Here is a 26,672-nt window from a genome sequence, read left to right on the forward strand (position 1 = left end):
CTCGGGACGCCTGGTTGCCCCATCGCTCAGAGGCCCTTGCTGCCGATCGACCGAGTCACGGCTCTCTTCTGTCGTGGCCCCACAGTAGTGGAATGAACTCCCCACTGATGTCAGGACAGTGGAGTCGCTGCCCATCTTTCGGCGCAGGTTGAAAACTCACCTCTTTAAGAACTACTACCCTGTAACTTGTTCTTAGCACTTATTGTACTCACTCATTAAAAAAAAAAATCTCTTTCTTGCACTTTTACTTTAGCACTGGTTTTGCTCTTAGATGCTTGTTTAGGTGCACTTATGACCTCTGATGACTTGTAGTTCTCCTGATTTCCTACGTTAAATGCACTTATTGTAAGTTGCTTTGGATAAATGCGTCGGCTAAATAACTTTAAAATAAAATTTTAAAAAAATGATACCCAAGTTTCGAAAGACTTTGTGAGTATGAGTTGGGTTGATCCAAGTTGGATATTGATCTGTTGTTGTAAGGATGGACTGGCTGGGATGACAAGGAGCTCAGTCTTAGATATGTTAAGCTGAAGGTGGCATTATTTCGTCTATGCAGAGATATCAGCAAGGCATGGTGATATCCCAGCCGAGACTGTGAGGTCATCTGGCTGGAATAATAGGAAGAGTTGGGTATCATCAGCATAGCAATGGTATGAGAAACCATGGGAGTGGATGGCTGCACCAAGTGAGGGGGCGTATATTGAGACAAGAAAGGGACAGAGCACTGACCCTTGAGGCACCCTTGTGGATAAGACATGCATTTTGGATCATTCTCCCCTCCAAGATACTCTAAAAATTCTCCCTGAGAGGTAAGAAATGAAACAGCAGAGGGCTGATCCTGAGATACCAAGCTCAGTGAGTGTGGAGAGGAGGATTTGGTGGTTAACCATGTCAAAGGCAGCTGACAGATCTAGCATCAATAAAGTTGAGGACTGACCAGCAGCTCTAGCCAGACACAGTGATTCCATTACCAACAGGAGTGCAGTCTCAGTAGAGTGACCCCGCTTAAAGCCAGACTGATTCGGATCGTACAGATTGTTCTCAGAAAGGAATTCAGAGACTTGGTTAAAGACTGTGCGCTCAAGTATTTTTTATAGAAAGGGTAGGAGTGAAACCGGTCTGTAGTTTTCAACCTTGGCTGGGTTGACTGTAGGAGTTTTGAGCAGCGGGTTGACCCACGCTTGCTTAAATGCAGAGGGGAACACACCTGTTGTAAGCGAGGAGTTGATGATGTGTGTGACTGCGGGGTTAAGTGTGAGGGTGTGGAGTTAGAAAACAACGAGACAGGAGACGTGAGAGTAGACGTAGTCGAGGTAGTTTACTAGCTCCAACTTTGCATGTCATACGTTCGACAACGACACTGAACTGTGTACCGGAAGCGGAAGTGCATTATCTGACCCCTCACCTCTTCCCTTAAAGGTACACTGTCCTCTTAGGTGAATGTCTCTAGTTATATAGATGTGGGTCACCACACAGGCCCCCCCAGAATTCACCTACACAAAACAATGCAAAACAGCAAAAGCGCAAGTCATGAACATAAAAATAGACTCTACAACAGAACAGTCAATGACATAGTGCAAAGTCACGGGGAAAACAAGTGACGAGTCGGGGGGCGGACCCTGCGGCCATAACGGCTGCGCTTCACAGGAGGGGAAACAGATGGGGCCGAAACCCGGGCCATAGGCGGGGCCGAAGCAGGAACAGAGGCAGGTGCCGGGGCCGACCTAGGAGGGCGTCCCCGCCGCGGGGGTAGGGCCAATTGCATTGGCTCCCCAATGTCCAAGTGAGCGGGCTTGAGACGGTCTATAGCGACCCGCTCCGGCCTGCCCCCCATGTCCACCACAAAGTTCTTATCCCCCGCCTCCAGGACGGGGGAGGCAGTGTTGAGACATCGGAACGGGAGCGAAGGCACCGGCAGCGCTCCGGGACGCACTGAGGTGAGAGGCGGCCGACCAGGGAGCCGTAGCATCCGGAAGAAACTCCCCCGGAACTCGCAGGGGCTGGCCATACACCAGCTCAGCGGAGGAGGTCTGGAGGTCTTCCTTCGGGGCCGAACGCAGGCCGAGCATGACCCATGGGAGCCGGTCCATCCAGTCGCAGCCAGTGAGGCTTGCCCGCAGAGCGGCTTTCATGTCCCGATGGAACCGCTCACAAAGTCCGTTGCTCTGCGGGTTGTACGCCGTAGTGCGGTGGATTTTCATCCCCAGGTGCTCAGCAACCGCCGTCCAGAGCTCCGAGGTAAACTGGGAGCCCCGGTCGCTCGTGATGTCACCCGGCGTATCGAAACGGGCCACCCATTAGCCGACGAACGCCCGTGCTACCTCTGCTGCCGTCGTGGAGGACAAGGGAATAGCCTCTGGCCACCTGGTGGCCCTGTCCACAATAGTGAGGAGGAACGTATAACCACGGGAGGGGGGCAGGGGACCCACCAGGTCAACATTGACGTGGTCAAACCGCCTCTCTGGAACCACAAACGGCGCCAAAGGGGCCTTGGTATGGCGGTGCACCTTGGCGCGTTGGCACGCCACACACGAGCCGGCCCAGGCACTAACATCCTTACGGAGCCCAGGCCAAACAAACTTGACGCTCACCAGCTTGGTCGAGGCCTTCACTCCCGGGTGGGAAAGGCCGTGGACGGTGTCGAAAACTCGGCGCCGCCAGGAAGTAGGCACCAGGGGGCGCGGTTGACCGGTGGAGATGTCACAGAGGAGGGTGGTGTTGGCCGCGTCGAACGTCACGTCCTCCAGCCGTAGCGCCGTAGGGATCGACCGGTAGTCTTGAACGGTCGCGTCCTTGGCTTGGTCCGCTGTCATAGCGGCGTAGTCGAGTCCCAAGTGAACGGCGTTAACAACCGCCCGTGAAAGGCAGTCGGCGACGAAGTTATCCTTGCCCGACACATGTTGTATGTCCGTGGTAAACTCGGAAACCGCCGCGAGATGGCGCTGCTGACGCCCAGACCACGGTTCTGAGGTTTTGGCCATACAGAACGTCAGCGGTTTGTGGTCCACGAAAGCGGTGAACTGTCGGCCCTCCAATAGGAACCTAAAGTGTCTGGTTGCGAGGAAGAGACCCAGTAGTTCCCTATCAAAGGTGCTGTATTTGCGCTCGCTCTCACGGAGTTGTTTACTGAAGAACGCCAACGGCTGCCAGCCCCCCCCCCCCACCCACTACTCACACACGGCCCCCACGGCGTAGTCGGAGGCATCCGTTGTAAGGGCTATGGGGGCGGCAGGCGACGGGTGAGCTAGCAGCGCAGCGTTGGCCAGCGCGGTCTTGGCGGCCACAAAAGCCTCGTCCATCCCCGAAGACCAGTCCAGCTCGTCCTTAGACTTCTTACCCCGCAGGGCCTCATACAGGGGACGCATGATGTGGGCGGCACGGGACAGGAAACGGTTATAAAAGTTCACCATGCCCAGGAATTCCTGCAGCGACCGTACAGTGCGGGGGCGGGGGAACATGGTGACAGCCTCAACCCTGGCAGGGAGGGGAACGGCCCCCTGTGGAGTGATGTGGTGCCCGAGGAAGGTGATGGACGACTCCCCGAACTGACACTTAGCTGGGTTGATGATGAGGCCGTGTTCGCTGAGCCTGTCAAACAGCTGTCTGAGGTGCGTCATGTGTTCCTCCGCCGACGCGCTGGCCACGAGGATGTCGTCCAAGTACACAAACAAAAATGGCATGTCGCGGAGCACAGAATCCATAAGGCGCTGAAACGTCTGCGCCGCCCCTTTAAGGCCGAAAGGCATACGTAAAAACTCAAAGAGCCCAAAGGGTGTGATGACAGCCGTTTTTGGGACATCCAGTGGGTGGACCGGCACTTGGTGATACCCCCGCACTAAGTTGATTTTGGAATAGATGGCAGCGCCCGCCAGGTGGGTAGAGAAATCTTGTATGTGCGGTATGGGGTACCGGTCGGGGGTCGTGGCATTGTTTAGGCGACGGTAGTCCCCGCACGGGCGCCAACCCCCGTTGGCCTTAGTAACCATGTGAAGAGGGGAAGCCCACGGGCTGTCAGAACGGCGGACAATGCCGAGGCGCTCCATAGTCGAAAACTCCTCCCTGGCTATTGCGAGCTTGGCCAAGTAGAGGCGTCGGGCCCGGGCGTAAACTGGGGGGCCCACTGTGGTGATATGATGTTCCACGCCGTGCTTGGCCACCGCCGAGGAGAAGGTGGGTGTGGTGAGCTTGGGGAAATTTGCGAGCAGGCGTTGGTATGGATCCCCGGTGGAGAGTGTGTTAGCGAGGCACAGTGCTCCAGTGCCCCCAAGCGTGCAGGGGTATGACGCAAAAGAGACGGCATCAATCACGCGACAGTTTTTAACATCCACCAGCAGGTTGAAAGCACAGAGGAAATCCGCACCTAGGAGCGGGGTGGATACAGCAGCCATCACAAAGTCCCAGCCGAAACGTCGGCCGCCAAAACACACGTCCACATGTCTGATACCGTACGTCCGAATGGACGTGCCGTTGGCGGCGTCCATCTGGGGGCCGTGACTGTCGGTCATCGTGTCCACAGCTTGTGCTGGTAGTATGCTGCGTTGAGCGCCAGAGTCAACCAGCAGCCGCCGGCCCGACAAGGAGTCTCTGATGAACAACAGCTTGCAGTCACGGCCGGCGCCCATAGCCGTTAACGAGCGCCGGCCTTGGCGTTTCCCTGAACCCTGTAACTGCAGGGTTTGCGACACCGTTTTGCTTTTGCCCCAAACCTGGCATGGTAATAACAGAGCCCGTCGTCAGGTTGGCGGCGGGCTGTCACCGCAGCCGCGGTGTCCATATAGTCGTACACAGGTGGTGGTGGGGCGGTCTGGTGGGGTAGCAGGGCATGCACAAACTGTTGCCGGTTGGCCAGGGAAACCCTGTCTGCTTCAGCAGCCAGAGAACGGTAGTTCTTGGAGGCGGCGAGAGGAGAACTGGCCAGTGCTGTGCGTACAGGTGCGGGGAGCTGCCTCAGAAAAATGCGTGTGAAAAGAAAGGCCGGATCAGCCGATCCCAGCACAGACAGCATTTTTTCCATTAACTCAGACGGTTTGCCGTCGCCGAGGCCATTCGGGGACAGTAAACGGTCTGCCTTCTCCAGCTCCGACAGTTCAAATAGCTTCAGGAGGAATGTCTTTATAGCATCGTACTTGCCAGCAGCTGGCGGAGCTTCCAACAGTGTCATTGCTCGCGCCGTTGTCGATGCGTCTAACGCCGCCACTACGTGGAAGTACTGCGTTGCATCCTGCGTTATCCCTCTCAGCTGGAACTGGGCTTCCACATGTTGAAACCACGGCCGTGGATTATGCTGCCAAAAGTCGGGTAGCTTCACAGTAGCGGTGTAAATGCTAGCGTTAGCAATAGCCATGTTGTTAGCACCGGCGTCGTCGTTGTCAGACATACTCGTATTAGTAGTTCGATCACGTCGGGGTCACCAATGTGGAGTTAGCAAACAACGAGACAGGAGACGTGAGAGTAGACGTAGTCGAGGTAGTTTACTAGCTCCAACTTTGCATGTCATACGTTCGACAACGACACTGAACTGTGTACCGGAAGCGGAAGTGCATTATCTGACCCCTCACCTCTTCCCTTAAAGGTACACTGTCCTCTTAGGTGAATGTCTCTAGTTATATAGATGTGGGTCACCTCAAGGGAAAGGGTCTGTAGGAGGTTGGCTGGTATCGGGTCCAAGGGACAGGTAGTGGGGACAAGAGTCCAACAGAAGCTTGGGGACTTCCTCCTCAGTTAGTGGGGAGAATGGGGAGAATGAGGTGAATGAGGCACTGTTAGCTGGCAGTGACAGACAGAGTTGGTCAGGCTCAGAGAACTGGTTACTGATGACAGAAACCTTATCAGTAAAGTATGTCAGGACACATCTGGAGTGAACAGAGTGGAGGTCAGAGGAGGAGGTAGATTGAGGAGTGAGTTAAAAGCATTTCTTTTCGAGCATCAGTGGTGCCACGGATCTTGTTCTGATAGTAAGTGGTCTTAGCTGTTTTTAAGCTGGAGGAGAATTATGCTATGAGACACTGATAATCACTGAGGTTAGTGGACTCTGGTTTTACGCCATTTTCTCTCTTCCATTCTGAGCCCCGCCCTTTGCTCTCTGATGACCTCAGTGAGCCATGGACTTGGGGGGGGGGGGGGTTACGAGCAGGTTTGGATGCTAGAGGGCAGATATTGTTAAGAGAGGAGGCTAGTGAGGAACAGAGTATGTCTGTGCCCTCATTGACAGGGAGTGAAGAGAATTCATTATGAGGCATGGAAGCCAAGACCTCATTGGAAAGCTGGGTCAGTGTAAGGGACCAGATGTTTCAGCGGAAGGAGACCACTTGTGGAGAAACGTGAGGACATTCCAGTCAAGAGGCCGTAATGGACCAAAAAAAAAAAAAATCCAAATGACATCCAAATTATATTTTGTTGTTTTACATTCTGTGACGGCACAGTAAATACTGTACCCTGAAGTGCTGGGTAAAAAAAAGCCAAAACAAAAACTTAAATGTATGGATTAGTCTACAGTCACACATGTGCAAAATTAACATTGTTGAATATTCACCTCCTGTTGACTTCCATTCTATGTGAGCAAAGGGGCGAATAATACATTTGCTTCGGGTAGTGAAAGAAATTTGCGTTTTCTCTTTGCATGGAGTTCAACTTTGCTGAATTTTGACCGGTGAATTCACAGCTTCAACCAATAGCAAAGAAGTGTGTGTGGTTGACCCCACTTGGCTGTAGTTTTCTTGATGCGCCAGGATGAAGGAGGCTTTTATTGTTGCTTTGTCTAACCAGCTGGTATTGTACGACATTGCCCATGAAACCTACAAACTGCCTCACAAGAGAGATGTCGCCTGGCTTGGAGTCGGGAGACAGGCATTGAATATAAATAAAGGAAAAACTTATGAATAACATCAATTCATACTTCATGGTATACAAATATCAGAATCAGAATCATGTTTATTGGCCATGTAGGTTTGCACACACATTGAATTTGATTCTGGTTTTGTGGCTCTCTCAGTGTACTTAACATAGAATAACAATACGACAACACAACAATCTTCAGATATATAGACAAGGATTGACTTAATACAGGCGAAATAAGAAGCAATGAAGTGCAATGGTGCAGATAATATATCAGTGATACTGAAATAGATGTTAGCAGGTTACTTACATACATGCCTGAGGTAGATGGACATGACAGAGCATACCAGTATATGTACAATGTACAGTACAGTATATAGAAAATGGTTGGATTTATTTCAAAGCGTTAAGCATTCATTTGAATGACAGCCCGCAAAAAGAAACCTTTTTTATATCCGCTTGTTTTGCGGTACAGTGCTCTGTAGCACCTGCCAGTGGGGAGGAGTTGGAACAGGTTGTGACCAGGGTGTGATGGGTCTGCAGTGATGCTGCCTGCCCGTTTCCTGAGTCTGGAGATGCATAAGTCCTGAATGGAGGGCAGGCTGGCACCAATGATTTTCTCTGCAGACTTAACTGTCCATTGTAGTCTGTCCTTGTCCTGTTTGGTGGCCGAACCAAACCAAACAGTGATGGATGTACAGAGGACAGACTGGATTATTGCAATGTAGAACTGAATCAGCAGTTCCTGAAGCAGGCTGAATTTCTTGGGCTGGCGGAGAAAGTACATCCTCTAACTTGTACACCAACGTTCTTCCTCCATATTTGTCCATGAAACTATGATAACATGTACAAGGGGACAAGTGAAAACATTTATTTCTTTTAATAATTTCTTTCTTTCTTTCTTTCTTTGGACTTCAGTGTACATTTTCCCGCTTCAAAACCAACAACTCCTCAAACGGAATACAAACCAGAAAACTGATTTCCATGTGTGTCACATCCTGCATTGCCCATATTCAGCACGATACATTACGAATTTCACCTCGGCACGCACACGTGTGACCATAGCCTTATGATGACAATGACTATGACTTTGCATTGATGTTTTGTCTCTGTACCCACGCTTAACAGTAGAGACAGAACCAGCTTTTGTCACCACGACGAGAAACGTCTACCGCTTTAAGTATTAAAGTATCTACTACTACAACTACTACAACTACTACTTTCGGCTGCTCCTGTTAGGTGTCGCCACAGCGGATCATCCGTTTCCATCTCTTCCTGTCCTCTGCATCTTCCTCGGCCACACCAGCCACCTGCGTGTCCTCTCTTATCACATCCATAAACCTCCTCTTAGGCCTTCCTCTTTCCTCTCCCCTGGCAGCTCCATCTTCAGCATCCTTCTCCCAATAGACCCAGCATCTCTCCTCCACACATGTCCAAACCATCTCAATCTCACCTCTTGCTTTGTACATATTAAAGTATACACAGCAAAATGTAACAGTCAAACCCACATGGTCACAACATGATAACGGTGATCAAACATTGATGCAATCAGCTTGTGAACTTCTTGATGATAATTTTGGGAGAAATCAAAAGTGTATAATATGGGGAAAAAACAGATAATTGCAGACATGTTTGCACACAATTATCAATTCCATATTTACTCCACATGTAGTTCTTCTCTCCTTACACACCCCCCCATTCCCATACTTCCCAATCTTAGTTTAGTATATGCTACCAAGGGTCCAAAATATGGAATTCTCTGCCTTTATATTTTTGAATTTGTCTTCACAGCAGTTTAAACGAGCCCTGAAATCACTTCTCCTAACCAACCAATATTTTCCACATGGTCTGCCTACCCAGCAAACATTGGACATCTGAGGGACGTGCAGATCAGGTCTATATTGGGTCAGTCCATCAAAGACCATTTCTAGACGTCTGTGCGATGTGCAATATTTTGACGTAGGGATGGGCATGGATAGACAGCCATCCCTACTACATCATCAATATCTCATTCTAAATGATAACAACGTAGTAGGGATGGCTGTGCCAGGGTAGAGGAAGTCTTTAATGCGCATGAACACTTCCATGGGCAGAGGCTACACCCAGTATGGCTCTACCTGTCAAAATACCTTCGTGAGGCCAAAGGATAAGGGACCTCCCCCTGAAAGAAAAGGACACTTTCAATCATTCAGCCTTTTGGAGTTTGGAGGGTTTTTAGGCAATTCTCCTTCACATTCCTTTTCAAATGATATATTGCATCTTTTTTTATTTTCTATATGTGTAAATAAAGAAACCAAACCAAACCTGACCAAACCAGTCTAGCATGTTTGTGGATTGTTGGATGGCTTTGAGAAGGTATTTGAGTCCTCATGCTTACCAGACCAAAACACAACAAGTCTCACGGTAATGTCTGGATAAGTTCTTGTTAATTGTTACTATGCTGCCAGACCTGAAAGGTGGTGTGTTTACGGAAAATCACATGGGGGAAAAACAATTTACGGAACATGAACAACAATATCCCACCAAGGGATGAGTTTTTAGTATCCAGTGTGATCTATACAATACAGAAGCTTTTTTTTTTTCAATAGTTTTTTATCTTAAGGATAAAATTATTCAATTCAAAATCATGGACAACTACTACAGAATCTATATTAAGTAGCAACTGTTATTATCTCTGATATTCCTTCTCCTTCGCCCAACAGTAGGATAGTCTCCACCGGCACCCTGCTGGCCAACAGTACCGGTGGTGGTCACTGGTAACCCGAGCCTCGACTGATTTGGTATGGAAATCTGATTTATGATCCACATATTTGATTTGGCAAAGGTTTCACACCGGATGCCCTTCCTGACGCAACCCTCCCCATTTATCTGGGGTTGAGACCAGTACTGAGAATGCACTGGCTTATGCATCCTCAGTGGCTGAGTTACGTAGCAACTGATATTAATGAAGCCAATTCCCTTCCATTCGTTTGTTCCAGGTCAACACCTCCTAACTCTGATATGGAAAAGTGTGTTACTTTTGCTGATGGTTATGTTTAAACAGAAACTCATTATAACACTGTTGAAAATAGTGTGCAAATTCACTTTGTTATCAACTTGTACACTATATACACATATAATTGATGTCTTTGTACTTTGCACCCACGTGCATATTTAATATATAATGCAGATCTGGACAGAGTCGTGTACTATATATTTCTCTCGCTAGTGTCACAGTCACACTGTCACTAACAACTTTATTAGTACTTGGTCATATTTTACATTTGTGGTATATATTCTTAAATATTTATATATATAAATTCATTAAGTACTGTCTTCTGATTTTTGTTTCGTGTTGTTTTAAGCACACATGTAGCCCTTATCACATTTTCTTCAGTATCTTTTCTTGCAGTGAAGGAAAAGTTTCTGAAGTGGTGTTTGAAACAAAAAAAGCTTTAAAGCAACGTCGAACAGTACAGAAACCCAGTGACACAAACAAAAGGGAGCTCTGAGTGTAACGCTGATGGTCATCACTTTCAGGATGATGCCACTGTTACAATGCTAGGAAAGAAGTTACGCAGACCACACTGGTAGTGATGGTCATGACGGAGAGATTTATCTATTTACTTTCATTTTTATTGAAGAAATGAAGAAAGATACAAAAAGCTTATCAAATATGTTGCCTTTGAGATGTACAAAAACGTGTGTTAGTTTTAGGTTATAAAATCAACATCTGTTATTGTGTCAGTGAGTTTGAAAAATGCCATTCAAACCCTACAAGGCTGGCCCACAGAATTGGCTGGGCCCCTGAAAAGGTTCAGTGAACCCCACCCCAAATCTGCTTTACTTACATCAACACACGACCGTGCTGTCTCTATCCTACTAATCACATACATGTAAACTGAGACTTAGTAACGGGGGCTACATAGACACGCACGCGCACACACACACACACTTGCTTGCTTGCTGGTTGTCCATCGTGCCCGATGATGACCATCTTCTTCTATTTGTGGGTCCTTTGAGGACTCAGATAGCAGAAGATACCTGCGCAGAGATGGTTTTTAAAGTGGCATGGGGGATGCGCTTCTCCCAACGCCACATGACTTGATTGTAGAGGAGATGGTTCCGATGGCAAGGGGGATCCCTAGATGACCGACACCTCCACACAACTGCAGGGGGCTGCCGGAAATCCAGTTTTTCGGAAACCGCCTCGAAGCGTACCGCCACAGCTTGCTTTTCTGTTGAGGTAAGCTCCCTTAGCCTTATGTCTTCCCAGACTCACCCACAAGGCAGCGGGGCAGTGGTTGATAGGTGCCAGGGCATGTCCACCAGGGTGGGCCTGCACACCATATCTCTGGGGCCCACTGCTGCTCCGAGATCCCCTGCCAAGTTAGCCTGGGGCCGCAAGACCCCAGTTACCACGTGTGGCCACGGGGAGGCCTGGCAGGAGTCTTGGTGAAGGAGAGGCTATGTACTGGCAAGGGAAGGCTTACATGCTAGGATGCTTCCCTATTCGCCACAAAGGCCAGCCAGCGGCAGCAAGCTAAGGGCAGGAAGGACACAAGCGGGTTGGAAGAACACATGCACCTTCCCTCCAACTACACACTGCTGCACTATACGCATCACAACACCCTGTGTGTATGCACACACACACACGCACACACACACACACACACACACACACACACACACACAATAGAACTCTTTGACACACTAAACGCACAACACACCAAGGTCAACAAAGATCTGCTACACTTACACCACCCATACCTTAGTAGAAAAAGCAATTTCTTACCTTATGACTTCATCTTTGCTTGGATATTTGTGTTTATTTATACTGTTTTTATTTTTATTCTTACTTATTTGATTGTACTCTTATTTTTGCCTTTGTAAGATTGTTTTAGAAAAGTGCTTTAAAATTATTATTATCTTTAATACTTATACAGCCATCTTCCTTGTCTTACTGGATGCAAAGTCCTTTATAATGTCTTTAAAGTCCATCTGTTTAGCCAGTTCACACTCAATGGCAAGTATTGTCATTACCATCGATCATATTTAAGATGAACATGGTTATTGCTGGCCTCCATGGCCCAACTGTAGCGGCTAGACCCCAGAAATCTTTCCCCTTTTTCACCCTTTATGGGTCTATTGTGCAGTGGCAACTGTGTATGTTACTAGGTCTTTCATGCAAATATTTCACCTGAGCTGTAACAATACATAACTTTAGAGAAGGTGCAACTGCTCTGTGCAAAAGGCCAATGGGTGTTTAATAGGCTATGCCAATGTATAGCACTCTTCCCCTTTCTTCTCCCCATTCCCCATCTTATTTACTACATCTTCCAAATCATGCAGATTTGTGTAGAGAGGCTTGAACAGGAGGACAGGTTTATACCTGGTTGCTGACTAGAAAAAATAATTTCTTTTTTAACACTCTCTTGTAGACTTCCCACTTAAAGCTGAACTTCGGATAGTGCTCGTCGGAAGGAGGGGCTCTGGGAAGAGCGCGTCGGGGAACAGCGTCCTGGGTCAGCAAGCATTTGAGTCACGTTTTTGTCCTTCATCTGTGACATCAAAGTGCACAAAGGCAAGTGACGTGGTGAATGGTCAAGTGGTTTCTGTTATTGACACGCCTGGCTTATTTGACACTGAATTCAGCAAGAATGAGATACAAAGAGAGTTGAAAAAATGCATCTTTCTCTCAACTCCTGGTCCCCATGTGTTCCTGATTGTGATGAAGCTGGAGAAATTCACCTTGGAGCAACAGAGAACAGTAGAGCGCATCCAAAATGTCTTTGGATACCAAGCAGACAATTACTCCATGGTTCTCTTCACTCATGGTGACCGCCTGGATGACATCACCATCCAGAACTTCATGTTTCAAAATGAAGCCCTTTGCCATGTCATTGACAAGTCTAACTACCGCTACCATGTGTTCAACAACAAATGTCCCAACAGGGACCAGGTCATGACCCTCCTTGAGAAGATAAACATGATGGTCAGGGAAAATGCAGGGACCTTCTACACAAATGAAATGTCCCAAGAGACAGAGAGAGAGATTCAAAAAGAGACTGAGAGGATCCTGAAAGCCATGAAGAAAGAGCGAAGAAGAGCAGAGGGGTTACTCATGGCCCAATTTTATGGTCGGCGCCTGGAGGAAGAACGCGCGAAGCTGGAAGAGCACTACAAGATGAAGGCTAGAGCCAAGGCTCAACGGAGAAAGAGCGTTCTCAAATCAGGAGGTGTGATAGTTTCTGCCGGGGCAGGTGCTACCATCGGAACATGTGTTGGGACTGCAGGAGGTCCAGTGTGTATGGCGCTGGGGGCAGTTGTGGGTGGGGCAATCGGAGCAGCAGTGGGGACTTTAACAGTGCTGACTCCAAAAATAGTAAAGGCTCTCAAAAAGAAAAGGGACACTTAATGAAAAAAGCAAATTTGATATGATTTTGATGATCCTCTCATTATCTTTATCTAATCAGTATAATGGATCACATTACTGTGCAACAAAGACAATATTATAGTATCTGCAATCTACATACAATAGTATAAATAATAGATAGATACTAGATAGAGATTGATTGATTGATTGAAGGTGATTTTACAACACAAATGTACAATTTAATTGATGTTAATTACTGTGACTGTGACAACTGAGTCGTTTACATGAGAAATGGAATTCTTTCGCAATCAATTTGCTTTCAGTGCAATATTTAACATTGTATTTAAAAACATTAATTTATTTAATTCTAACAGGATAGCTAGGAAAGTAGACCATTATTATTGTACAGCAATTTCTAAACCCTATAACAAAAACAAAACAGATGTGCTACAAAAACAGTTAAAAGCAAGGTTACAGAAAAACAGGATGATAAATAAATAGCTGTACTGTAGGGTATGGGCTCCCCAGGTATAGTCACAGCCAATTTTGACACTTTCATCCTAGATGCCATCTGCAGAATTGTAGGGCATTATGACCAGATCAATGACCATTTCAGTGAACTCTGTACGCATGTTGGCTGTTATTGTAAAACTCTCTTTAAAATGTGTTTGATGTATTTGTATTTTTAACTCCTTGTCACAAAGAATTATCCTGATGGGGATGATTTAAAAAAATGGTCATACGCTACACAACTTTACTCTAGTTTTCTCTATAGATAGATAGATAGATAGATAGATAGATAGATAGATAGATAGATAGATAGATAGATAGATAGATAGATAGATAGATAGATGGATAGATAGATTCTACAAATCTTTAAAGGAGAAAAATTCATTCTGAAAGTGAAAAAATAAATAACCAGTGGTAATTATATACTGAATAGTCAGTAACATAGGTGCTTGGTTAGTTGCCAAATTAAGAATATGTAACAAAATTAAAAATAAATAAACAAATACATACATCAGTTACTTAACATGCACCAGAATGTCAACAAAGCGTTAACCATTATACTTCAGGGTTGTGCTTTTTTAGTGACAGTATATCAATCTACAGATGTAATACCAGACATCTGGCTCACATTTTTGATACATGTGTATTTAATTTTCTTTCGCTACTGTACTTCCTTATTTCCCCCTTAAGTGTTTTCCAGTACGTCATTGCTTGTGAATGTGACATAACTTGAATGGTGATCTTGTGGCACGAGGAAGCTACAATCCATCAAGCTGTGGTAGGTGACTTCAGTCTCCATCCCAGTTTTCAGTCTGCTTTTGGAGTTGGCTGAGAAAGACATCGTTTTCCTTGCAGGTCACACGTTTGTTCAATAAAATCTAAACATGGATTTCAATGTTCCAATGCAAAGTAAGTGGAGCTTTGTTTTATTTATTTATTTGTTTGTTTAGCTAAATAAAATCAGTAACACTTAGGCAAATTAAGATTAGTTAGGGACTAATTAGTAACTAATTAGTTTGGTCCAGATGACATACCTGTGGAGGCATGGCGACGTTTAGCAGAGCAGGCAGTTAAGTTTTTAACTAGATTGTTAAACACAATCTTGGAAAGTGAGAGGATGCCTGAGGAGTGGCGAAGAAGTACACTGGTACCGATTTTCAAGAATAAGGGCGATGTGCAGAACTGTAGCAACTTAAGAGGTATAAAGTTGATCAGCCACAGCATTAAGATATGGGAAAGAGTAATAGAAGCTAGGTTAAAAAAAAGAGGTGATGATTAGCGAGCAGCAATATGGTTTCATGTCACAAAAGAGCACCACAGATGCGATGTTTGCTTTGAGCATGTTGATAGAGAAGTATAGAGAAGGCCAGAAGGAGTTACATTGTTTCTTTGTGGATTTAGAGAAAGCATACGACAGGGTGCCGAGTGAGGAGGTGTGGTATTGTACGAGGAAGTTGGGAGTGGCAAAGAAGTATGTAGGAGTGATGCAGGATATGTATAAGGGCAGTATGACAGTGGTGAGGTGTGCGGTAGGAATGACAGATGGGTTCAAGATGGAGGTGAGATTACATCAAGAATCGGCTCTGAGCCCTTTCTTGTTTGCAGTGGTAATGGACAGGTTGACGGACGAGATCAGGCAGGAGTCTCCGTGGACTATGATGTTAGCAGATGACATTGTGATCTGTAGTGAGAGTAGGGAGAAGGTTGAGGAGAGCCTGGAGAGGTGGAGGTATGCACTGGAGGGAAGAGGAATGAAAGTCAGAAGGAGCAAGACAGAATACATGTGTGTGAACGAGAGGGAGGACAACAGAGTGGTGAGGATGCAAGGAGTAGAGGTGACGGAGGTGGATGAGTTTAAATACTTGGGGTCAACTGTTCAAAGTAATGGTGAATGCAGAAGAGAGGTTAAGAAGAGTCCAGGCAGGTTGGAGTGGGTGGAGAAGTGTGTCAGGAGTGATTTGCGACAGAAGGGTACCAACAAGAGTGAAAGGGAAGGTTTACAAGATGGTAGTGGGACCAGTTATGTTATATGGTTTGGAGACGGTGGCACTGACGAAAAGAGAGGAGGTGGAGCTGGAGGAGGCAGAGTTGAAGATGCTAAGATTTTCATTGGGAGTGACGAAGAAGGAAAGGATTAGGAACGAGTATACTAGAGGGACGGCTCAGGTTGGATGGTTTGGACACAAAGCAAGAGAGGCAAGATTGAGATGGTTTGGACATGTGTGGAGGAGAGATGCTGGGAAGGATGCTGCCAGGGAAGAGGAAAAGAAGAAGGCCAAAGAGGAAGTTTATGGATGTGGTGAGGGAAGACATGCAGGTGACTGGCGTGACAGAAGAAGATGCAGAGGATAGGAAGAAATGGAAACAGATGATCCACTGTGGCGACCCCTAACGGGAACAGCCAAAAGTAGTAGTAGTAGTAGTAGTTTATTAGTTAGGAACACATCACTTAAATTCCAATTTTCTCATTTTAAAATATCTTTATATCACTACACAGAATTTCACAATGAATCAAAATCTTGTCACAACTTATTTTATAACTCAATATTTGATTAAAACTGTTTTTTTTTCTTCAATTAATACCTCACCTCTAATTTAAAATCATGTTAATCCTGCCCACTGCAAATAGCAATAGCATTTACTGGAATAGTTTATCATGGACAGTCATAGTAATCATATTACAGACAAGCAGAAAAAAAATATGGAATACTGAAAATGAGACACTATTCCACCCAATTATATTATTATACCCAATTACTATACCCAATTTCCCCCCAGGGATGAATAAAGTATTCTGATTCTGATTATTCTGCTCCCAGGTGACAACAAACCACTAAAATCAACAAAATTTACCTGATTTTTAATATTGATATTATTTTCTAAGATTTTCAGCTAGACAATGAAATTCGGATTGTGCTGATTGGAAAGACGGGATCTGGAAAGAGTGCATCGGGGAACACCATTTTGGGCCAAAACGCCTTTGAATCACGCTTTTCTCCATCTTCCGTGACGTCAAAGTGTTCAAAGTCAAGAGGAGTTGTGACTGGACGGAGGCTATCTGTCATTGACACGCCTGGCATTTTTGACACCAAGTACAAGGAAACTCAGGTGATTCAAGAGCTCAAAAGATGTATCTCTCTCTCAGCCCCTGGTCCTCACATCTTCCTAATCGTAATCCAGCTTGACAAATTCACAGAGGAAGAGCAGAAAACTGTGGAAATCCTTCAGCTTGTGTTTGGCGACCAAGCTGGCAAGTACTCAATGGTTCTCTTCACTCATGGTGACAAACTCGAAGGCACCCCAATTGAACGTTTTTATAGAGAAAGCCGGCAACTTAGCCATTTGGTTGCCAAATGTTCGAACAACTATCATGTCTTTGACAACAAAAACAGAGACAGGGGCCAGGTTAATGTGCTGCTTCAGAAGGTAAACAGGATGGTGGCGAACAATAGGGGCCAATTCTACACAAACGACTTGTTCAGAGAGGCCGAGAGAGTAATCCAAGAAGAAACAATGAGAAATAAAAGTGAGAACAAACAGCAAATGCTCAGAGAAAAAGAGAGACTAATGGCCACTTATAACGCTCAGCAGCGAGAAGCGGAGCTCGCCAAGCTCAAGGAGCGATATGAAAAAAACAACTTGCAGGCACGCGATAAGGCTGAGAAGAAAAACAAATTTATTGAAACGGGTTTAATTGTCGCTGGTGCAGAGGCAGGTGTTGCTATTGGAACTGCTGCATCAACTATTGGGGGTCCGGTATGTATGGTGGTGGGGGCAGGTGTGGGTGGAGCTATTGGGGCTTTAATTGGGCTTATTTCTCTATCTGCAGTGAAAGCCCTGAAGAAGAAATGCATTGTACAATAAGCAATGTATCCCCATCCAAACTCTCAAATGTGGGGTTATACATTGATCATTCATCTTCACTTCATTTTGCTGAGTTTGAGAGAGTATTCGATATTGTTATCAAGATAGATTTTACCTACAATCCAAGGCACATTGTATCTTATTAGAGGTTTCCTTGTTGCTGTTATTGTAAATAATGTAATGCATCCATTGTGTGTTGGTAGACACATGTATAACATTTATCAAACTCAAATCTGTCATTCTATCGGCAGAGTTCCTAATTTATGGAAACAACCTACAATAGTTCCCATCAGGCCTGTCCATAGAAATGGCTGGGCCCCTGAAAAGGTCCAGTGAATGGGGCCTGGGACCCCCCCCCCGAAAAAAAACCAAACCCTGCTTTACTCATATCAACACATGCGTGTGCTCTCTTTCTCCTATTAAACACATACATGTAAACTGAGAGAGACTTAGTAATGGGGGGTGCATAGCGCGCGCGTGCGTGCACACACACACACACACACAAGGGCGTAGGAGAGAGTTTTATATGGGGAGGGGGGGCAAAACCTTGTAGGGAGGTCTGGGGCCATGCTCCCCCAGAAAATATATTTTAAAAAAACTGTTTTAAACTGCCATTTTACAACACTTTTCAGCAAAGAAAAACATGTTTCATGACCATAGGATATGGCCTCCGCTGGAAGATTGTACCTATCGATAATCAAGAGTATAGAACAGTGCAAGAAAGCAATATGCAACAAAGTGCAATAAAATATGCATTTAACCTGCCCTGCCTGTGACGCATACTGTGAATGCTGAACAGCCTTGTAAGGTCACATTGCTGTTCTGTATGCAACGTTTTCATTTCTCATATTAAGGTTAACTAGCTAGCAAAGTTACCCAACAGCTTACCCAACACATTATGAAGTCACCAAACTACCAAAACACAGTACTCTGAAAAGAATGAAAATGCTATATAAAACATTGTATTCACAATAAGGTTAATGTAGCCCGTTCCGTTTAACGTTATAACCTTTAGAATTTATTTGCGTGTGACCGTCACAACGTCTCTGCTAGCTCAAGTTAGCCTTCCCTCTCATTGACTAGCATTGACAGGAGTTAGCAAAAATAAATTTACTTAATTAAATACATATGTTTCAACCTTAGGTTTAATCAAAACGACATTTGTATCTTGTAAAAACGGATAAGTACACTTTGTGAGGGAATTTACGAACCTGTGAGTGATGACGAACAGAGGCGGATTCACCGCCGCTGCCTTGAAAAGTTGAGTGCCACTGCCACGTCACCGCAGTACGTCTCAGCAGGCCGCCGACAGTACCAAAGACATGGAGGAGGGGGGGGTTGTTGTTGTTGTTGTTGTTAATAACTAATACTTTTTACATATTATGGGATGGGAATGACGTGAATGCTTGCACATACAGAGTGTATATTCCAATGTTTGATATATTTATGCATATATCTAGTAGTGGATGTTCTTGTTTATTGGGGGGACTTTTTCGCCCCCCCCCACATTGAAGGGGACTTGTCCCCTCCGCCCCCCCCCGTTCTGACGCCCTTGTGCACGCCATAATATCTTTTTGAGACGCTTAACAAAGTTAAAAAAGATTGCTACACTTCACACATTTCTCAGTAGAAAATACAATTTCTTACCTGATGGCTTCACCTTTGCCTCTTATACAGCCATCTACCTTGTCTTACTGAACGCAATCCTTATAATATATTTAAAATCAATTTGTTTAGTCAGTTCACATTTAGGATGAGCTTGACTATAGCTGTGCCACTCCCCCCTTATGGGTGGCCCTGGTTGCCATTACCAAAAATAACAACTCCAGACTCCGAATGACTGACTACAGACCAGTTGCCCTGACCTCATTAGTTATGGAGTCATTTGAAAAACTGATAAATAAAAAGAACAACTGGGTAAAACTTAACATCTCCTTGACCCCCTACAACTTGCATATTGAACCAACGGGGGTGCAGTACGCTACTATAACTCTACACAACTTCACATACAAGCGCTAGAGGGTAGGAAAATGTCATCTGCTTTCAACACGATACAGCCCCACCTGCTGGTGCAGAAGCTCACAGAGCACTTTGGGTTGGACTCTTAACATTGTGGGCTGGATTTTGGACTTCCTCACTCACAGGACTCAGAGTCAGAGTAAATGAACATCTGTCTGGACTGTCTAAACTGGTAATAGTCTCCTCTCTTATATATCATGTACACCAATGACTGTTGTAGTGAGTTTGACAACCATCACATTGTGAAGTTTGTAGACAATACAGTTCTCGTGAGCCTGCTGAGCAATGCTAAAATGTCTCAAGGTCCTGTTTTAAACTATTTTCGAATCGGTGTAAAGAAGCCTTTTTAGAGTTGAATGCAACAAAAACCAAGGATGTGTGCTTTGATTTCACATGTCACCATCCAACTCCTGCAAAAAGTACAATTAACAAACAAGATGTTGTGACTGTTGAGTATTAAGTATTTGGGCATTATAATTGACAATAATATGACCTTTTACAGGAACACAGATATGCTCAGTAAGAAAAGCCAGCAACTTTTTTTTTTTTGTCCAAGGGAGCTAGCCAAGTTCCAGGTTGACAGATCCCCGATGACATTGTTTTATAAATCTTTTACTAGGTCAGTTTTCACTTTTTCTTTCATCTGCTGGTATGCATCTCTCCACCTCAAACAGAAAGACTCATTAACAAGGGTGATGAAAATCAGCTGCAAAATTATTGGCACTCATCAGAAAAGTCTATCTGAGCTGTACAACAAACAGTAGTTAAAGAAAACAGAATCCATTATATGTGACAGTACCCGCCACCCTGCATGTAGAATATAAGTTCCTGCCCTCTGGTTCCTGCCTCAGACAACCATCAGCCAAAACTAACTAATAGGTACACATTCTCTTTCATTCTGTCACTGCGCAGCTCTGTTAAGTACAGGTAGCATCAGCACATCCATCCATACCTGTATCCCCCCCCACTAATATTGTGACGTTTGTTCTTCATGTGTTCACCTTTTACTCCTGTATTTACATGTTGGTTTTTTAAAATTTATGTGTGGTTATGTGTGTGTGGTTTTTGTCTTGTGTGTCTCGCCCTGTGTTGGTTTTTATTGCTACTTGCAGAAGAACCAATTGCCCCTAGGGGACAAATAAAGGTCTACTACTACTAAACTATAAAAATGTCAAATAGTGACATTTCAATATATAATGTTGAAACATCAGGGGTTCGTCTGCATATCTAATAGCAGAGTAAAGATATTTTAGCATCATACGCTTGGGGACTGATCAAATCAATTTGCAGGGCATATTGTAAGATTTGGTTTGTTATATTAATAAATGCTGATTCACTCCAGTAATACCATAACGCATAACACACTCTCATGAAGACATATTGCATGCTCATGTCCAATATACGGCTGGATCATAACTACTGGTACTTTGCGGGATTGGTGTTGTAGGGACATTTTTTAAGGAATGTGAGGATAGGTCGAGTTGCTGTTCTCCACATTTTCTCTTCCTCTTGAAAAAGGACAAATTCAAGCTGCAGCTGTGCATCATAAATTTCGTCTGAATTTTAATTACTGTCCAAACTTTGCTTTGACACCTGAGACTTGAGGTTGGAAACAGAAAATAAATTGGTTTGAGTCTGAAAGGAATATGGCGCTCATAAAAAATTCGTTTCATTTTCTGTTACCTTAAGGCAGGTACATAAACAGCCACTGTCGACATTGCCGTATGATAACCTCACTTTGTGGTCAGCAGTTGCATGACAATATAAGTTTGTCTGCTTCGACTTCCTTAGTTGTGTAAATTTGGGAGTTTACAAACACATCCTCCACTATGACCAACTCAAAATACTCACAGATTTGCTTGGTGTTTGTTTTCTTTTAGTGTGGGTGGCGTGTCCTTTTAAACAGTCTTCCAAATTGGGCCAACTTGGAATAATTCCTATTAATCCTCTTAATTGATTAATATCTTGAGACATAAGGGTGGAGATTTAAAGGGATTTCGTGAGCCATCGCCAATGACTGATGAGCTAACTCAGTTTCCTTTTTAAAGCCACTTTACTTCTATTAGCCGTTTTTATCTTAATTTCCTCTTAATGCCAAAAATAGTTGACTAAACCTAAACAGTGCGCAATTCTGCCCTCATGAAGTCAAAGTAAAAAAATAAATTATATATATATATATATATATATATATTGCATGAATTGTCTCTTGATGTGCAAGATCATTACTGCAGCAGCATTTATCAAAATGGTGCAGTTTGATCTGAGGAACCACGCTTGTGGTTTTAGTCGTAATAATCTGCATGGCGCTCTTCGAAGAACCAAGTGCATCATGCAAACAACAAGATCAATCCACCGCACTGAGCATGCTCAGTTGTGATTTTGTAGTTGGCTGAACTGAACCGATGTAGCATTTGGCACCGCAAAAACCGTCCATACCTGTGACCCTTAACTGGATTAAATGGGTAATGAGAGAATGCATGAACAAAATCTTATATCAAGAAATGGCTCTTTATTTAAAAAAAAAAAAGGTTTGGAATTGAATCAAGTGAAATGATCTGTTGCGGTCAGATTTAGTAAGTTTTTTTTTGTTTTTTGTTGCTTTGTATGACTCTGTTATAGATTAAATGCTACTTAGGATGGATGTTTTTGGATTGCATACAAATTGTACGGAGGTTGACAGTATTCTATTGCTGACCATCATATACACACTGAGCAGTGACAATTACACAGGCTGGGGGCCTGTGTAATTGAGATCTGTCGGGCCGAGCCACCTCGCCGCATCTTTTACTGTCATTCTGGATATTGACTTGCGTGAGGGTGGTGCAGTCAAGGCCAGCCAGCTGGATCCCATTGAGCAGGCCATTAAACAGCTGAGATGGACAAGGCTGCTGGGGCTGAAAGGTGTCATGGTGACATTGATATCACAGGTCTTCGCCAAACCTGTTTGAAATGGGAATCAGCTTGGTAAACAAGGGGAACTATAGTGAAACGTAAAATACGGGGGAAGTAGTACATGTTCCCTCCAATACAGCAGAGCTCAGTATTTCATCAGTGTCGGGGATGAACGACACAAACGCTTATTCAGTGCCTGGGAGAAATGTTACAGCGCTGGCACACTGTTATAAAAATGGATGTCCACAGGTTCAAGTCAAGGCGTTCAGTAGCACCGGAGCCAACTTAGTCTCTGAAATTTGACACAAGGCTACCGCAAACCACCTCTACAACACACAACTGGTTTTACTCTTTCAAACACCCTGTCAACAGTCACTCTAACAGAGATTAGTATGGATTTGACCATTTTTAGCTTACCCCACTGATAGGATTTTTTTTTTTTTTTACAAAGAACATATTCTTCTGGCAAAAAGGTGTTCAAATTGTATTCAAAATGTTCAATTTCACTCACAAGCAATCTTGCAGCTAGAATCTAGGAGGTGATTTTTTTTCCTTCTTTTTTTGAGTTTATATCAACAGGGAAACCACTTCTACATTTGTGAGGTAAAATGGAAAAACTGGATTCAGGCAGACTGATCCTGAATGCACTCATACTCTTAATCACATTTACATATCTGAAGCATTATACATACAATACAGTAGAAATAAGGGGTCTGTTTATGTATTTTGCAAAGCCCTCCTTTGTAAGGAAACAGAATCAGCACAGTTTCTAGTCGTCTCTTGTAAAAGGTCAAAATGTTCTGTGCTGCCTACAATATTGATGAGGGCGCATTATTACTTTTCACTTTTCCAAATCAAATCTTACGCCCGTGCATAACTTCATTCAAAAATAAATATGTCTTCTTCTTTAATCTTTTTAAAATAGTCTTTAAAAGCTTGTTGCACCCCCATAGTAGCCCACAACTCTTACATGAAAATTGAAACAAATGCGGAAAATTACCGATGATTAGCTAAAATTGAAAAAAGAAAAAAGCAGAATGGCTATACCAGATTTGGAAAAGTTCATGATGCAGTAACATTGGAAAAAAAAAAAAAAATATATATATATATATATATATATAAACCACAAACAACAAACATATAATATACAGAATAAAAAAAAATGAATACAATTTGAAAACACATTTATCTCCTCCTCTCTTGTTCCACTCCTTAGAGAAAAATATGTGCCAATGCCCCAGAGAACAGTGACCAACAGCCCTCTGGTCTGTTTGGCCCATCTCTTTGGCGTTTACGGAAAATCGGGGAAGTGTCTTTGTCAGGCGAAGAGCCACAGGCCCAGTTCATTGGATGCCGCACTTTGACAGGGCAAATTATTATCACAGGGCAATTATTACACACGCCTGCTTGGAAATTTCGAATCATGTCTCACTAGGACAAAAAGTGGGGGGGGGGGCAACAAAACAAAACTAGAATGGACAGGATTTATTTTTTGGAGTGTGTGATGTAGCTGTTTTCGATACAGAGGACTATGTAGGAGCTGGAACAGCTACTGGGGCTTTGCTGTAAGAGCTGGCCGCTCTGCAGCGGTGATGCCAGGCCCGTCACAGCTCGGTCACCTGCCCGCCATGTCTCACAGTAGTTGTCTGTCTGCCGGTGGCCCTTGCTACTTGAACCATGCCAGACCATTTTCTCTGGCCTGGAGAGAAAAAAAAATGGAAAGAAACAAAGTGGTCAGAGCGGTGCAACCTCCTGAGGTACCCACAACCGCCTCCCTCCCAAAGGTCAGAGTTATATATTCATCTTGCACAGTTGCAGGGAAATTCAAACTGTGATTATGATAGTATGCTAATATGATATGAATCAGGCTCACACAAAAAAAGCTAAGTGTTTATCCCACAGTGTAGAGGCTGCATTAAGTGAAATGCTCTGTTTTTTTTTTAACCAAAACCTTACCATGCACTGTCCCTGAGGATATCTCTACCATCAAATGAGTAGATTGGTGCATTATCCCTCATTTTGCTTCCGCTTACACTGAAGAGCGACTCCCAGCTGCTAAACAACACTTGATCCTGTATGGAAAAGAAAATGGTTTATTTTCTTGTTTTCCGTAAATCTTTCTGGTGAATCAGTGATAGAAATAGGACAGACGCGGTTTTTAAGTCTCATACCACGCAAACAATACTCCTATGAGAATTTTATTTATCACCGTGTATGTATTCACAAAGTGTTTGACCGCTGTTGGCTGCAGAGACGGGATAGGACTTGGTAATGGCTCAACGTTCCCAGCAGTTGTAGCTCACCTTGAGATTTAAAATGGGGAGGCTATCTCTGTCTGATTTGCGGACGATGCTGTAGAGGTCTTGAAGCTTGGAGGACAGGAAAGCTCTGAAGGTACCCTTCAGACCCAGTGCACGGGCCTGCTGGAAGCACAGGAAGTCTGCACCGCGAATTCCTCGCATGTTACCAGTTTGAGGTGCATTAAGGGCAATGAGATGAAGCTGAGGAAGAGGACACAATTTTATGTTAAATAACAGCTTTCTTTTGTTCTTCTCTCTATCATTAGTAATAGTGATAGTAATATTAAATCGTAATAGTAATAGTAGCTATAGTAATAGTTTTTAACTGTTGTGAGCAATGTGAGGGTAAGTTTTGATAAACATATATGGAGCAGGCTACAATTTACATGACATATTAAACTCAAAATTATCTCTATACATATGTTGTACGGATAATACTCCATTAGCAGCCACAATACTGAACAGCGCTGTGTGTCCGAAATTTTGCAGAAAACTGGATTGTCAATCTGTAAATGTGAAACCTACAACCGTAACTTCCTGGTTTGCTGCTAACTTCAGTGGGCAACATCGAAATAAGCTACAGTGTATAAGAAAATGCAATTAACAGTGCTACATACAGCTGCTGGCTGTTGGAGAAATGCCATCAAATGCCGTATAAAGATGGCAATTCATGGATTGTCTGCAAGGGGCATTACTGGCGGACACAATTTCAGTGGCATTTCAGAAACACACAGAAGACTGCTCTGTATCATGGCTGCTAATGGAGTGTTCTCTCTACAACACATCCCATATAATAGATGTCAGAAATTGTGATTGTTTCCTTTTCAAGGATCAAAGATATCACCAGCTTTAATTTGTTAATAATGACATGCGTTTTTGAAGTTGTGTATTAGCTCTACTTATAAAGGAATATACAAACATTAAATTCAGATTAAGAAAAAAGTTATCAAAGTTGACAAGATGAGTGACAGCCTTATTCAAGGATCAGTCTGAAACACTTACTCCTGGCCCTGATGCGTGCACATGGCCTGCGGGCTGAGGTTCGGGCAGGTTGGGTCGGCGCTGGGGAGTGACAGGGTAGCGGTTCTCAGGCTGTGAGGGGTTCAATCGCCCATCTGTCTGACCTGTGTACCTTGGGTCTTGGAATCTGGGGTTGTACTGTGGCGGGTATCTGGGATCAGGGTTGACCGGCTCCCTCCTTGGGATTTCTACAGGTTGGTAAGGTGGGGGCTCAATGGGGTGAGTGGCGGCGCCCCCCTGGGAGTAATGGCCAGCTCCATTGTTGTGGGACTGATCTTGGGACTGGGTGTAGATAATCACCGGAGGAGGCTGAACCTCTGCTACCTCATTGTCCTTTCAATGGAAAAACAAAAAGACCAGATGATGAAATTGCAAAATGAGTGCACGCACCATGAAAGCTGCCATACATTCTAACTTACCTGGTCTCTGTAGAAGGGATTGTACTCTCCAAGCTGTGTGAGAATGAAAAAAAAAAAAAAAGGCAAATGTTAATATTGTCTCTGTCCTGCCTGCTTTGGCAGTAGTTTCCTCCCATCTGCCGCAGCAGCTCCAAACAACATACCTCCCCTGAAAGTCCAAATCTATGTACCCATGTTCCACTGAATGTCATGTAAGTATGTATACAGTTTGTAGTTGTACCTGTGTACCCATGTGTGAGTGTATGGATGTGTACATCTATGGACATGTATGGAAGTGAAATTGCATGCGTGGCAACAAATTTCCTCAAGAAGGACAATAAAGAATCCACACACCTATCTAATATCTTAATTCACATCATCTAAACTAAGAGATTAAGGAGTCTCTAAAATGTGTGTGTATGTAAATTCTGTTTGAAATTCTCCCCAATCAGTTACATCATGTCCATTTCCTAAGTGAAA

The 26,672-nt window shown here is 44.3% G+C and overlaps 2 protein-coding genes across 2 annotated transcripts in view; one reads left to right on the plus strand and one right to left on the minus strand.

Moving 5' to 3' along the window:
• The window catches only part of LOC130120315 (GTPase IMAP family member 8-like), a 60,042-nt gene extending 42,479 nt beyond the window's left edge, over positions 1 to 17,563 (plus strand). Inside the window, exons 4-5 of the mRNA XM_056288866.1 lie at positions 12,255 to 13,052; positions 16,584 to 17,563. Of these exons, the coding sequence (XP_056144841.1) occupies positions 12,255 to 13,052; positions 16,584 to 17,563 (1,778 nt within the window). The remainder of the gene's footprint in view (positions 1 to 12,254; positions 13,053 to 16,583) is intronic.
• A 6,041-nt stretch (positions 17,564 to 23,604) lies between these two features.
• Positions 23,605 to 26,672, minus strand: part of col18a1a (collagen type XVIII alpha 1 chain a) — a 78,035-nt gene continuing 74,967 nt past the window's right edge. The window contains exons 38-42 of the mRNA XM_056288867.1: positions 26,214 to 26,246; positions 25,777 to 26,127; positions 24,778 to 24,975; positions 24,431 to 24,546; positions 23,605 to 24,173 (exon numbers count right to left, since the gene is read on the minus strand). Coding sequence (XP_056144842.1) covers positions 23,960 to 24,173; positions 24,431 to 24,546; positions 24,778 to 24,975; positions 25,777 to 26,127; positions 26,214 to 26,246 — 912 coding nt within the window. The 3' untranslated portion in view covers positions 23,605 to 23,959. The remainder of the gene's footprint in view (positions 24,174 to 24,430; positions 24,547 to 24,777; positions 24,976 to 25,776; positions 26,128 to 26,213; positions 26,247 to 26,672) is intronic.

This window comes from Lampris incognitus, chromosome 11 (assembly GCF_029633865.1).
Source record: "Lampris incognitus isolate fLamInc1 chromosome 11, fLamInc1.hap2, whole genome shotgun sequence".
Classification (NCBI taxonomy): Eukaryota; Metazoa; Chordata; class Actinopteri; order Lampriformes; family Lampridae; genus Lampris; species Lampris incognitus.